Source organism: Labeo rohita, chromosome 3 (assembly GCF_022985175.1).
Source record: "Labeo rohita strain BAU-BD-2019 chromosome 3, IGBB_LRoh.1.0, whole genome shotgun sequence".
Taxonomy (NCBI): domain Eukaryota; kingdom Metazoa; phylum Chordata; class Actinopteri; order Cypriniformes; family Cyprinidae; genus Labeo; species Labeo rohita.
In genome coordinates, this window is record NC_066871.1 from 24,731,944 (window position 1) to 24,746,823 (window position 14,880).

The following is a 14,880-nucleotide window of genomic DNA, read 5'->3' on the forward strand; positions in this document are numbered from 1 at the left end:
TCACTAAACGAATCAATGAACAAATCTGAATGAATCTTTCTGGTGAACGGATTCAAAGGAATCGAATGACTGGAATGAATCAAAATCCCTAACACCGAATAAAGCGCTCGTTACAGCTAGATGACGCCATTGACAACCACGCTACGGTCGGTGGTTTGTTTCGGCGTCTTTTTAAAGAAAAGCTAAACTCTCCATCATATGTTAATATCGCGTTTAGACCCGTGTATCACTCAGGTATTCCTCTAACAGTTATTTAGACTCAACAAATCTTTAAAAATCAGTGAAATGACTAAAAGACAGGAAGATAAAACATGAACGGCACGGACACCATTAATAAATGAAGACAACACGAACCCACCTTACCTTTTTGTTATTAAATTAGTTATTTAGAAATGTCACTTTACTTAAAATAAGTAAATGTTGTCGACATCTTCACATTTCACCCCAAAAACGATGTTTTCTACACGCGAGAATCGGTGTCGCCGCTTTCAGGCAAACATCTTCAATAAAAGTAAATGTCAAAACTGCTTCAAAACGGTGGATTCGCACAAAATCAGCGAAGCAGATCTGTTTCAGGTGAGGATATAATTCCTTGACTTTTTAAAATAAAAAGTAAGGGACATTACCTTTTTATTTTATTTTAAAACAAAGAATATAGTAGGTATCTTTCTCTGTGACAGACTAAGCCTGTTCAGGTGGGCTGGCTCCTCCTGGCCCCAGAGGACACTGACTTCAGCAGTTCTAGCCATAGGAAACGGGTGATGACATTGACATTTCCAGAGATTCTTTCTATCTGATACAAGGCATTGATATTTAACTATGTTTTAACGGTAGCCTTAATCTTTCTTTGCCATCTCTGTTGTAGAAATGGCAGAGGAGATACTTTGTGCTTTATGAACATGGGCTTCTACGATACTCTCTGGATGAGATGGTGAGGTTTTACCTAACCTATTTTGTTTGATACCAAACTATCTCAAGCCTAAGTATCCCCATCACTGACAGCAGACCAGAAATGTGTTTATTTTGACTCATATACTGAATGTCGTCTAGCATTATCAGAGTGCTGCAATAATAAAGCATTTCTGAAGGCTAACTTCCAGGCTGGCCTACAATAATACGTCTTCACCCAAAAGGATGTTCCACTGACTTTTGGATTATTGCAGTGACAACAATACTCCTCCTCTGTGCAATGACAGACCGACTGCTTTCATCCAGCCAGGTACATTGCCTCAGGGAAGTGTAAATATGATCCAGTGCTGTGAGGTTCTTGACGCTTCATCTCAAACCGGCCTCCAGAACTGCCTGAGGTTATGCTTCCCTGACAGAGACTACTATATCCGAACAGAGAGTACAGACAGCTTCAGCATCAGTAGGTAATACACTCACTGATCTGTGGTGTCAACTTAGCCACACGTTACAGCTACTTTGTCGTTAGTTGTTTTTTTATCTCAACTGATATGCATTATAGTATAGAGGGTTCGCTCTTATGTCACAATTTAGTCAGTTACCCAGATGCGTGGCCATATCGGCGATACTTGGATGTACTGTAAACAACAGCAGTTATAATGTGCTACTGCATACATTGTTCTGCTGATTTACGATGTCTAAAACATGGAAGCTGCTGAATAATATAGAGAAGGACTTAGTAAGCAGGAAACTGTTCCTCAGACAGTTTTTTGCACTCTTCTCCTTGATTTGTTATAACTTTTGGCAGTATATAGTACTCCAAATGCTTTACCTGGTCCAACTGAGTAGTACAGCCCATAACATGGCAATAATTGACCATTTTCAGCAGCAATAATCAACAAAATATGCGAGTTTGGTTTAGTGGAATTGTTTGCATTCAGTGCCGCTGATGAAAACACTCTATACAATCATAGGTAGTGCTAGTCATAGGTAATGGAAGAAAAGAGGTGAATTCAAGTTGATAAATTTCTTGTTTTTTAGTGACAAGTGCCAAAATCTCTCTTTACTAGTTCAGCTGAAATCTTCTCTTTCCCTCTGTCTTCAGTCTCATCCCTCTGTTTCTACTTAAGTGTTATAAGTCACTAAATCTCAGCAAGGCTGATCTAATCCTTTGAGAGTGTAATAGAAGGTGTCAAGGAGTCTTGGATTAGTGTGTGCGTGTGTTTCTGTCCTTGTTGAGAACACCAGCTTTAGAACAGTTTCTTTTGCGATTGTTAAGGGCTGTTTTTTTATTTCTTGTAATTCTGTTTCCTTGTAACTGGAGGTTTTTAGTCTAGAAGAGTGATGTCCAGAAAGCAGAAGTAAGAGAAATCTGAATGCTAGTTTGTGTTTGCATATGCATGTGATTTTCAGCCTGGATCCATTTTTGGTATATGAATTTGAGGTTTGTTTCATTTAGGTGGCAGGAAAATCTGATTGCTTACCCTAAAACTGTTAAATCAAATCAGAAGAAGAAGGGGAAGGATCCAGCCCACCCACTGCAAGTAAGTCTTGTTCATATTTAAATGGTATTTAATGCAATATCTGTGGAGGATATTTCTTTTGGTAAAATATGAATAAATGTAGCATTTAATATAGTTTTTCTGTGGATTTTAAGTTTTTTTTTTTTTCTCAGTGATTTATCCCTGAATTTTATTTTAGTGCAGTTTTAGATGCAACAGATTTGTCTCATTTCCAGTTTGGTGCATTTTTGGTCTTCTGCTTTATCAGTATTTAATTTATGATCAAAATTTTTTTTTTTAATGCAAATTCAGGATGAGACACAACCAATTTCTTCTATTAATAGATATCCAGATTTGGATCACAATATCTCAAATCACACTTAGAATACTATTTTTAAAAAAAGACATATAATCATATATTTTTTTGATGATATACCATTTAAAAAAGTGCAAGAAGACTAGTTAATTTGTCATTTCTCCCCTGAAGAGGTTTATTTTAGATGGCCACAGTTATTAATAATGAAAGAATAATGCTGTTTTGGAGTACTGCTCCTTTAAATGCCCTCCTCCACCCCTGTTCTTGACTTTAATTACATTTCTAAGTGCTTTGCCCATCTTTCTGTCCGGTTGATTTACTAATCCCTCTCTATCTCCTTCTTGCATATTCTTTCTGCTGACAACAGACCAAATTGATCTAGTGTGTGAAAGTGCCACTCCACTGTGCTGCAACAATTAACAGCATGTAAATGAAATGCTGTGTACCTGTATTTTCTGTGTTTGTTTTTGTATATTTTGAAGCGTTAGTCAGAAGTTTAATATAATTAACTTAAGTGATCTGGACAGGATTATTGAGCATCCCCCCGGGAGGGTGAAGAGTTTGCAAAGTGGGAAGCAGAGTGCAAAAGACATGTGTGCTTGTTAGTCAGGCAGGTTGTATATAGAAAGAGGAGAGAGGCTTTTCCTTTACCACTTGTGCCAATTGGATTTCGCTGGCCAAGCGCTTGTGTGCAGCCTGTCAGTCTCTGATTTACTCACCTATGTTCTCTGCCTCCTCTTTCTCTCTCAGCAAACAGCGGAAAACAAAATCTCCAGCAGCTGTAGCAGTGGTGGTGCTGCTAAGAAAAGTAGTACTTCTGGAAATAGTTTCACCAGCAGCATTAAAAGACAAGGCAGCATCGTTTCTGGTAATAATAATGGTGGTAAAGTGTCAGTCAACGACAATGCTGGCAGTGGTACCAGCAGTGCCACTAAAGGCAGTCTCAGAAGTGGCAACAGTAGCACTAAAGGGGCCACCAAAAATGACAGAAGAGGCAGCATGGTGAGCATGGTGGAGGAGGTCTCATTGCCTTCCTCAGAGAAGGAGCTGGAGGAGGAGCCACTCAGTGGTGGAGCCGGAGGTCCTTCATCACTCAATACCATGATTGGTTCCTCTCTCTCTTCATCGCTCGGTCAGACCTCGAGCTGCTCCGACACAGACGGTATGACCTCAGAGTGGCCTTTGTGTGTGGACTTGTGACTTTTTTGGATGTACTTGTTTATGGTTGTAGTGGTTACTGATTCGTCAGCAGAAGAAATAAAGGTAGGTAGTAGCTAAAACCATTGTTAATTTTTCTAGTAAAGAATTAGGAATAGTTTGCATGATTTTGTGATGCAACTTGTGATCAGATCATTCCTTTGAGTCGTATTTTTAATGCATCTGTCAATCGGACTTGCAAAACCAGTTCAAATGATTCTTTTATGAATTTGACAGCTGATGACTTCTGTTTGAAGGACAGCAAGAGTAGATTTAGAATAGTAGAGTAACCCAAAGTTATCTTTATACTTTAATTAAATACTTTAATAATACCTTAATGGTCCTATTTGAAACTCAAAGGCTCTGATATTCATTCATTGTAGTTGCAAAGACCTTAGTCAGGGTGGGAGAATATTAAAATTTGGACAGGAATGAAAATAAGGCTTTGAGGGATAGAAACCATACATATTTAACAACATGCCAAATATTCAGCTGACAAAATGAAAAAGAAAAAAAAAAAAAAAAAACTTTCAGTAAACAAAAACACATTTTTCAAAATGGAGTTTCTAAACAGTTTTGACACTTTTGAGTTCAAAATTCAATACAGCATCTGCTCTGTGCTTTAGAAGTTCTTATTACCATGGAAGAAAGTCATAAGAGGTAATGGGTAAATAATGACAGTACTTCATTTTTGTGTGAAGTGTCAAACTGTGTTTATTTCTGTTATTCTGCACATTGCACTTTTTCTGGGCATGACAAATATATGTGACCCTGGACCACAAAACCAGTCATAAGGGTCAATTTATACATCATTTGAAAGCTGAATAAATAAGCTTTCCATTGATTTATGGTTTGTTATTTGGCTAAGATACAACTATTTGAAAATCTGGAATCTGAGGGTGCAAAAAAAAATCAAAATACTGAGAAAATTGCCTTCAAAGTTGTCCAAATGAACTTCTTAGCAATGCATATTACTAAACAAAAATTAAGTTTTGATATATTTAAGGTAGGAAATTTACAAAATATCTTTATGGAACATAATCTTTACTTAATATCCTAATGATATTTGGCATAAAAGAAAAATCTATAATTTTGACCCATACAATGTATTGTTGGTTATTGCTACAAATATACCCATGCTACCTAAGACTGGTTTTGTGGTCCAGGGTCACATATTTTACTGCTTTACTTGTTTTTTTTTTCTTTTCCCCCTGATAAATTCCAGCTCATTTGGCTAAGAATGGGAGGTAAATGGTTTGCTTTGCTTTTATTTGCTCTCTTAGGTACTACGAATCGATTGGGCACTGAAAGCGGCTATTCGTCTCTGGAGAAGACAAGTTCTCTTGTTGTGGATGCACAACCACACACTGACTCAAGGTGTGACTGTGATTCTGTTTCCTCACCTGCCTCGTATCTTTGTATGTTTCCTACCCCAATGTCCCTTAGCCCCTCCCCATTCCCTACACCAACCAATCACAATTCACAGGGGGCATGTGGGGTTGATCCTGAAGAAGTGGTAAGTTGCTCTTTGGAGACAAGTTTAGAGTCCAGTGGGGAGAGGCAATCACACACATCCATGACACACACACTGAGACATGAAGCACATCAAGAACCCAGCCCAAGAAGAAAAGTACACCGGCTGTTTGGAAATCAGCACAGGTATAAACATATTCATTTTGCTCCTATATCTCTCATTGCACCAATGTACAATGTTTGCGGCTCCCTCTAGTGTTCATTATTTTATTGCCATTCTTTTGAAAGCATGTCAAAAGCACTCTTCTGTGTTTGTCTTTCAGGAGGCTTCATCCCATCTCCATCTGTCAAATCAAACTGGGCTGCTTGCATTCCCATTAGCCATTTTAGTCCAAATATATTCATGCTTGTCAATGTTTAACATCTTTAAATGTTCAAATGCTTGGCAGCTGCACTGCATTGTCTGCAGTTTTGTGGATCATTTCAGTTTTAGGTGTTCTGTGTATGTTTTGACATTAATGACACCAGTGAAATATGTGCTTACTGAATTCCAAATGGTCCGTATTGCATATTGCACTCTGTTTCTGTCTTACTCTTTCTTGTCTTTATTTTCTGTGTTTCTGTGTTTGCATGTTTGTTTCTAGGAGATCTCAGGAAGCTGATCAACAGGAGAGTTCATTTCTGGATACAGAGCGTCCCCCTTCAACCTTCACTTCTTCCTCTCCTGAACAAAATGACCTTAAGACCACTGTCAGTACATCTCAGGATTCATTCCCTAATGATATTCCTGATCAGTCGCAACATTTGATGTCATGCAGTCTCCGCTCCAAATCGCTGGAGCGCAGGCCACTTGATTCCACGCCCACAGTAAGTATAATCAATACAAATAAGAATAAGCCTGTGTGTTTTTATCATGGCTGTTAAATTGATTAAATTAATAATGGCATGTGGCAAGTGATTTAGCAAATTAATCATAATTGATCATTCATATCACATATGTCATTGCAAATGCTCTTTTCCTCTCAGCCTGACCTCCTTAATTTCAAAAAGGGATGGATGTCTAGACTGGGAGAAGATGGAAAGGTGATTTTGAGATTTGAGTGCGTGTATTTGATTGATTTTGGTCTCTTTGTTCACTGTGTGAAGCGGTCTAATGTTCTCTGTCTCTAGTGGCGGAAACACTGGTTTGTTCTTACTGACCAGACTTTGAGATTCTATCGTGACTCTGCAGCAGAAGAGGTAAAGTGATTTGTGATGTTCAGTCTACAAAGAATCATCATCATAACTGATTTGATATTTTCAGTAAAGAGATCTTCTGTGTTTTATATCTTAGGCAGCTGATTTGGATGGAGAGATCAACTTGTCTAGTTGTTATGATGTTACAGATTACCCTGTACAAAGGAACTATGGCTTTCAGATTCATGTGAGTGTATATTAGGTAAAATTTAAGCTTATGTATTTGTCTGTTGCATTGAATTTTTCCATCACCCTTTTCATACAGACAAAGGATGGAGTCTTCACCCTCTGTGCAATGACTTATGGGATACGACGCAACTGGGTCCAGGCAGTAATGAAAAACATTCGTCCCACCGTTGCCCCTGATGTCACATGGTACAACAATAAAGCTAGCTGCCATTCCCAAAAATAAATGTATCCACTACACATATTTCATACATTGATATCAAACCCTAATACATTTATTACTCTATTTTTCCTCACAAAACAGCATCACATGTTAGTGGGTTGACTTTTACACTCTGCCTTTTTTCTTTTTCCCCATGCTATGCAAGGAAAATTCCTGCTATAAAACCCAGGTTTGAATGTGTTTTCATGACCATGAGTGTTTTTAAAAGGGATAGTTCACCCAAAATGATAATTGTATCTTTAATTATTCACGCTCTTGTTGTTCCAAAACCTGTAAGACCGTTCATCTTCAGAACACAAATGAAGATATTTTTAATGAAATTCAAGAGCTTTTAGTCAAGGCATAGATAGCAAAGGTACTACCAATGAGAACATGCATCAAAGACTGACAGGAAAAAGAAGAAATTGTTGAATAAAGTTATTTTGGTTTTCTTTGTACACAAAAAGTATTCTCGTAGCTTCATAAAATTACAGTTGAACCACTTATGTCTCGTGGACTATTTTATCGATGTCCTTACTACCTTTTCTGGGCCTTAAATGTGTTAGTTGTGTTACTGTCTAAGCAGGGTCAGAAAGCTCTTGGATTTCTTCAAAAATGACTTAATTTGTGTTCCGAAGGTGAACGAAGGTCTTACGGGTTTGGAACGAAGTGAGAATGAGTACCATTTTTGGGTGAACCTAACTACAAAGTCAGAGATATAATTTTAATCATAGCCACTTCTTTTCCTCCCGTAGTTCAATTCCTCAAAAGGTGCCTATGACTAGTGCATATACTCGTACAAGCTCCTGCCAATGCAATACAGTTCCCCAGGAGGCAGAGCAAAGAAGTCGCATCCGTGAGCGCCGCAGAGAAGGGCGTTACAAAACCTTTGATTGGGCAGAATTAAGTTGTAAACAGCACAAGGAGGAGTTGTCAAATCTGTCCGCAAGGCAATGGAACCATAACAATGAGCGCTCTGTGCCTCCTGCACCTGCATCATCCCCTGAAGAGCAGATTGTGCGTTCTGCCTCTGAGGCATCAGAAAATGAATATCTTCAGAAAGAAAGACTCTCACAGAGGCAAAGCTTGAACATCATGTCTGCTGATATACCATCGCACTTATCACTTACGGGAGTGTCCAGTCGCACCTCCCCTGAATCAATCAGCCCAGACAGCTTAGAGGTTGATACAGGGACAGTACGTGTCCACTGTGACAGCCTTGGTGAGCTACTGGAAGCTAAACCCAAAGAAGAAAAGCAGGTAGAGTAACAAGCAAATATGGTTGTGGCGCTCCAATGTCTACATACTTTATTCCCATGCACTGTTTACATATAATTTGTCACCGTTGTAAACAAAGTTTCACAATTCTTTACAGGTTGATCGCTCCACATCTCCATTGCCAGCAACCTTCTCTTCATCCTCAGCGCAGACAGAATGGCAGTGGGATGTGGAGCTTCAGAGCCTCCGTAGAGAATTGAAGGCTGAGCACGAGAGGAATCAGACTCAAGAAAGGGAGTTAAGACTTAGTGAGACCCGACTCCAAGCTGAGCTTAATGACAGCCAGGAATGTCTTCAGAGGGCAGAGTTAAAGATTCAAGAGTCAGAAACTCTCCTGAAAGATCGGGAGGAGGTGCTGGAGAGTCTGCGTGGACGGTTGGAGGAGGTAACAGGTCGTCTTAAAGCAACCGAAGAGGCGCAAGCCTTGAAAGAGGTCAGGCTACAGAGGCACCTGCGTCTCCTGCAAGAAAGCCAGGAACGAGAAAGGAGAAGTTTTAGTGACAGTCTCGACCAATCAGAACAGCGCTCGAAGGAACTAGAGGAGCGTCTAAGGCAAAAAGAGTCTGAGCTCCAAAAAAGACAAGAAGGAGACGTTACTGAGGAACTTCTGCGAAGGTGCCAGGAGTTACAAAACCAGCTGGAAGAGTCAGACAGTGAGGTCTGTCGTCTGCAGGCACGCCTCCAAACTGAGGAGACTCTTTATTATGACATGGAGCATGATTACGAAAGAGCTTGTGAGGAGATACAGAGTTTGCGAGGTGCTCTGCTGGACTGTGAAAGGGTAAGTGAGGAGCGCTTTCAAACCCAGCTGGTGCAGCAACAGCAAGAGTTAGACCGGAAAGAACAGGAACTCCAGGAAGTGCTTCTTAAGATGGCCATCCTGGGCAGTAGTCTAGAGGAGACAGAGCAAAGGCTCAAGGAAGCTCAAAACCATCATTCTGAAGCTAATGTTGTCTGTGAGACATTGATTGAACAACAACGATGCAGGAAGAAAGGGCAGAGTGATTTGGAAGCACAACCTCCTACTCAGGGAGTCGAGTCACAAAGAGTGATCTCTGTGATCCAGGCACTAGAGCGCAAGTTGTGTGACACCGAAGAGCGACTCCGGGAGCTTACCATGCATCTTCAGCAACAACAACAACAACTCAACGCTGGACCGTATGCACTCAATGATTCTTGGAGCTCCCACCAGAATCCGGAGGGTCGACTTTCTGTGGATGCGCTGCCAAGTTATACTGGAGCTTTGAATAGCCTGCAAGGAACAGCTTTAGACAGAACCTCGGACAAACCTAAAGTCTCCCTTTATGATGATGGAAAAACTGGAAGCCGAAAGCTGGTTGGTGAGAATTCAGGGAGAAATCAAGCTCTGGAGATGGCCAGCAGAGTTTTGTCACTGGAGGCACTGATTGTCCAAAGGATTGCCTCTGCACTTGAGCATCCCAGCTCTGCGTTGCTTAATAGATTGTCAGAGGTGCATGTCCAGGTGCTTAGGATGGCCCAAGGAGGCAGTCATAATGGGCCTGTGGAACCTAGTTACTCCCAGATCTTCTTGGACTCACTTGAGCAGGATCCAGTAGACAATACACTGAGTGAAAGTGCAATCCATAGACTGTGTGTAAGAGCTGAGATGACATACCTCATACATACTCTCTATACTCATACCTCACAGGAGCAAAAGGGATCTGAGCTTTTCTATGTCTTGCCTTGGCCAGAGAGTTCCTCATCTGGAACCAAAAAGGAAAACTGTTCAAAGCAGGGGTCTAGACTTGCTGACATTAGCCCGCCAGAACTTGCACCTTACAGTGAACAAATGGAGGACGAACTGGAAAACGATCTTGTCATTGAATGTTCTGAGGCACAGCTTGCTTGCAGAAAGATTCTGGTGGTAGAGCTCCGTTTTCAGGCCCAGTCACTGCAGAACCTCTCAACGCAGCTACAGTCTAATGTTAGAGAGGTTGACCTTCCTGGTGAACTACCCTCAGCCATCCTAAGAGCTGCAATGTGTCAGGCCACTTTGGCATACACGGCCTGCCGTCTCCGTTCAGCCCTGCAGCAGGAGATGAGTGCCCTGCGCAAGCAGAGAGAGCAGGCTGAGTGTGAGTGTCGTGCTATGTGTCGTAGCATGGAGGCTCTCTTCCAGGAACAGACGGAGCGTTATGAAGAGAAGCTGCGCGAGGAGCGTGTTGTTGTCGAAAAGGCAGAGCAGGACCGTGTTTCGGCGGAGACCAATGCTCAATTGAGGATGGAAGAAGCAGAAAAATTGCAGTTGGAGTTTGAGGAGAAGCTCCAGGAACTCCAGAAAATCCATGAAGAGGAGATGAGCCATCTCCATGAATACTACATTCAAAACTTGTCAAATCCTGCAACCCCCTCAGAACTAGAGGTGGGTGAAGAGACTGAGCAGGTTTCTGTGACTGCTCTGCAGGACCGAATCAGAGAGCTTGAGGCTGAGGTGACTTGTTTGAGGGCAGGTCTTAGCAACCAGGATGTCAAGGCCCTTCAGCTTGACCTGGAAACCATCAAGGTACGCACAGACTTCTTGTTTCAGCATAAGAATCTATTTGTGTATAGAGTAATTATACACAAAGATGAAGGTACTCCATATCTTTGTGTGTGTGTCTTAGGCGACGTACGAGCATGGTTTCAGCATTATGGAGGACAGCCACCAGCGAGTGATTGAAGAGATGCAGAGGCAGCATCAGAGAGAGGTGGAGAGACTGACTGAGGAGCGAGAAAGAGTACTGCAAGAAGAGACAAATGCCACCATTGCAGGTGCTACTCTCAACACAAGCTACAATTAATTCAGCTTAAACAGCCCAACACAACAGACCATACAAATACTTTTGCGCTACAGCAAAGGCTACAATACAATACATAGCACTATTCACTTAACTGGACAGAATTAAAAGCATCTTTATCCCAAAGATGGAATGTCTATCATTCGTTTTCAAAACCTTCAAAATGTGCACTCTCGTTTTTTTGCAATGCTATGAAAGTAAATGGGAAAGAGGGGCAACTGTGGTTACCATTAACCTTTATTGTGAGAAAAAGAACAGCTTGGACAACTTCACTTCCAGAATAAAAATGTCCTAATAATCTACTCACCCCCATGTCAATCCAAGATGTTCATGTCTTTCATCAGTTGCAAAGAATCCAGGACTTTTCTCCATATAGTGGACTTCTGGTGGCCAACGGTTTGAAGGTCCAAATTGCAGCTTCATTGTTGTGAGAAAATGTCAGATCGTTTCACTAGATAAGACCCTTATTCCTCGGCTGTGATTGTGTAGAGCCCTTGCTGCAATGAAACGGCAGTTTGGACCTTCAAACCATTGGCCACCAAAAATCCTAGAATGTTTTCCTCAAACGTTATTTCTTTGTGACTGAAGAAATAAAGACATGAACATTTTGGATGACATGGGTGTGAGTAAATCAAGTTCTTCATAAGAAGTCGAACAGATTTGGAAGTCATGAAGTTGAGAAAGTGATGCACTCATGCACAATACAAAAAAAGAGCAGAAACATGCGTTAGTAAAATATACAATGCTAAATACATTGGTTTTGTTCCAAATTTGTGCTACTCTCTTGAACTTAACTATGGATAAAAGCATCTGCTAAATAAATACAATGTAAATTTATTCTCTGCATGCTACAAATGATGATCTGGCATCTCTGCTTCTTGGTCTTGACAGTTCTGTCTGTCCATTTTTTTATATTATTTGTTGTTTTCCAGCCATTGAGGCTATGAGGAAAGCTCACAAAGAGGAAATGGACAAGACCCAAAAAGCCCTGCAAAATGGAGCCGGTGTGGACATCCGCCAGCTTCGTGCACAATACAAGTGCGTGTTTGATGTCTTTCATTGATCTGAGAACTGTCAACCACACCATCAAAAATCTATTTATAGAACTATACATTAACCCTTATCCTCTTTGTGCATTTTCTGCAGTGAGGAGCTAGAAACATTGCACAGGGAACTGGAAGTGTTGTCAGAGCAGTATTCTCAGAAATGCTTGGAAAATACTCATTTGTCTCGGACAATAGAAACAGAAAGGGAAGCACTGAGTTCAACACAGAGAGAGAACCAGGAGCTTCGCATTCACAGCCAGGTACACAAAAAATGTGCATATGTGCATATTCATACAGCCATTGCTTTACTGCTTACCATTGTATCACATTTGTTTCAAAGGAATTAAATGAGTTTTTGGCTGCTGAATTATCCCTGATGCATTCACGCATGAATGGGGAGGTGAAACACTCCCAGTGTTCTCAGGAGAAAGACGTGTATCAGCTGGAGGTAAAACCTGAGACCCTTTCATATGGCAAAGTGCCCAAATTTGACTTGTACTACTAAAATTAGCAGGGGATGGTTGACTGAACACAGATTAAAGTTATCTGCACTCTGGGTGGAGTACATTTAATCGGCTTCCACAGAAGAAGCCTTCATGGGTTTTATTACTACTCAGATGAGATTATGTCATTCCGTCAAAGTGCTATAAAGTATACATGTGTTAAACAGTGTGTGCTCTCTCTTATTCTTTGCTGTAGGTAAATCTCAGAGTAAAGGAATCAGAGATCAAGTGTCTGAAACAAGAGATCAACTCACTTAAATTGGAACTGCAGGCAGGAAATACGGTAACACCTTTTTAAATTCAAACAAATTAATAGTTTGAGGCATTGAGACTAGGGATGAGAATATCGAGGGGGTTTTTTTGTAGTCAGTTAATACAAAACAGTAATTATTTTGTTTTATTTACATGTTAGTCCTAACAGTTCCTAGTAAGCTAATTCAACCAATGTTTGTAGTTTTTGTCACTATTTTTTCTGTATTTCTGTTTTTAATGTTATTTTTGTAGTATTTTAAAGACCTAGACTCTGAGCTGAGTGTTTCAGAAGTCAAAGCTCAAAGTGACTTTGCTAAACTGAGGATGGTGCCAGCAAGACAACAGAGTTTAAAATACGGTAAGCAAATCTACAAGAGCAGACATGTTACTGTGAAGGCAAACAGATAAGCGCATAAGCATGCACTTATTCACAATTTGTAAATGTCTGTTGCAGATCTGATGAAATCCAAGAGCAACCAGGACTTCCTGGAGGACCATGCTTCGCTTACACAGCCTGTCAGATCCAAGGTGGGATCATCTGTGCCATTACATGGTACAAAATACTGACGTTCCCTAAAATTTAAGCCTTCTCACTGTCTCTCATTTCATTCTCAGAGTCTTAAAGATGGACTCACTGTTCTGGAGAGGATGAAGCTTTTTGATTTAACTAGCACGCAAAAGATTTGAGTGTGTGTGTGTGAACATTTTAATGTTTTATGTGGGTTAAATTATTTAGTTGTATATCTTTATAACACAATGAATTCTAACTATACCTTTAGTCACAGGTGTGTGTGAGTGTGTGTACGTCAGTCATTTTAATTGTTGCTTCGTTGCTACTTTAGAAAGCTAATTCTTGATATGAGAGTTAATTTTTGATATGATGTCTCTCTAAATCTTAAACCGTCTTTGATTATATTTACATGTTTGTCTGATTGAGCATCAGTTTAATTTGTTTCATCTCTAATTATGAATAAAAACAAGTTTTTCCTATCTTTAACATCTTGTTTGTTTAACTTTTCAACCCATATGTGCAGACTTTATTGAAAAGGATGAGCAATTTTATCATTATTTTTATAGCAGATTATTTTCAATCTGATAAACAGTCCTCATAATATATAAATACACTGACTTTATTAATTTTTTTTTAGCAAGAGTGAAGGTGAGCTATTCATAGCACATATGTGACCCTGGACCACAAAACCAGTCTTAAGTCGCTGGGGTTTATTTGTAGCAATAGCCAAAAATACATTGTATGGGTCAAAATTATAGATTTTTCTTTTATGCCAAAAATCATTAGGAAATTAAGTAAAGATCATGTTCCATGAAGATATTTTGTAAATTTCCTACTGTAAATATATCAAAACTTAATGTTTGATTAGCAATATGCATTGCAACAAACTTAATTTGGTAAACTTTAAAGGCGATTTTCTCAATATTTTGAATTTTTTGCACCCTCAGATTCCATATACTGAAATAGCCGTATCTCGAATATACCCATATAACCCAAATATTGTTCTATCCTAACAAACCATACATCAATGGAAAGCTTATTTATTCAGCTTTCAGATGATGTATAAAGCTCAATTTTGAAAAATTGACACTTATGACTGGTTTTGTGGTCCAGGGTCACATATAAAAGCTCATTTATCCACCTTATTTTTTAGTGCAAAAGTAAGCTGTTTAATAGTAATGTGTGAGACTTCTGGTTCATTAGCCGCTGTAGGGAAATATCAAGAAGAATAGTGTCTTAAACGTTAAAACTGTTTGCTTTACAAACCAATGTGTTCATAATTAAGATAAAACATTAAAATAATATGGTAAGACACTAGTTTGCAATATCAAGCAGCAAAACGAGCTGTTTTGTACAGCTAAAATTAGCTGGACGCGGAAGAGACCGGAAGCCAGACACATTACATTTATAAATGTGCGCGCCCGCTCTTGCGGGAAAAATAAGGTGGATTAAGTATGTAATTTAAAAAAGTCTT

General features: G+C 39.8%; 1 protein-coding gene across 2 annotated transcripts; it reads left to right on the plus strand.

The window, feature by feature from the left end:
• The first annotated feature begins 152 nt into the window (after positions 1 to 152).
• On the plus strand, positions 153 to 13,838 carry LOC127155664 (myosin phosphatase Rho-interacting protein). Of its 2 annotated transcripts, XM_051098047.1 has the most exons (23): positions 153 to 576; positions 681 to 758; positions 866 to 931; positions 1,216 to 1,373; positions 2,366 to 2,450; positions 3,475 to 3,886; positions 5,205 to 5,298; positions 6,039 to 6,261; positions 6,421 to 6,477; positions 6,565 to 6,633; positions 6,728 to 6,817; positions 6,896 to 7,005; positions 7,185 to 7,208; positions 7,774 to 8,278; positions 8,394 to 10,820; positions 10,921 to 11,068; positions 12,027 to 12,132; positions 12,241 to 12,400; positions 12,481 to 12,588; positions 12,840 to 12,926; positions 13,148 to 13,253; positions 13,350 to 13,423; positions 13,511 to 13,838. In XM_051098047.1, exons 1-23 carry the CDS (start codon positions 418 to 420, stop codon positions 13,580 to 13,582), a joined length of 5,418 nt encoding a protein of 1,805 aa, XP_050954004.1. In that variant the 5' UTR covers positions 153 to 417; the 3' UTR covers positions 13,583 to 13,838. The 2 variants fall into 2 exon arrangements, with proteins under 2 accessions (XP_050954004.1, XP_050954013.1); XM_051098056.1 differs by lacking the exon at positions 7,185 to 7,208.
• The last annotated feature ends 1,042 nt before the right edge of the window (positions 13,839 to 14,880 follow it).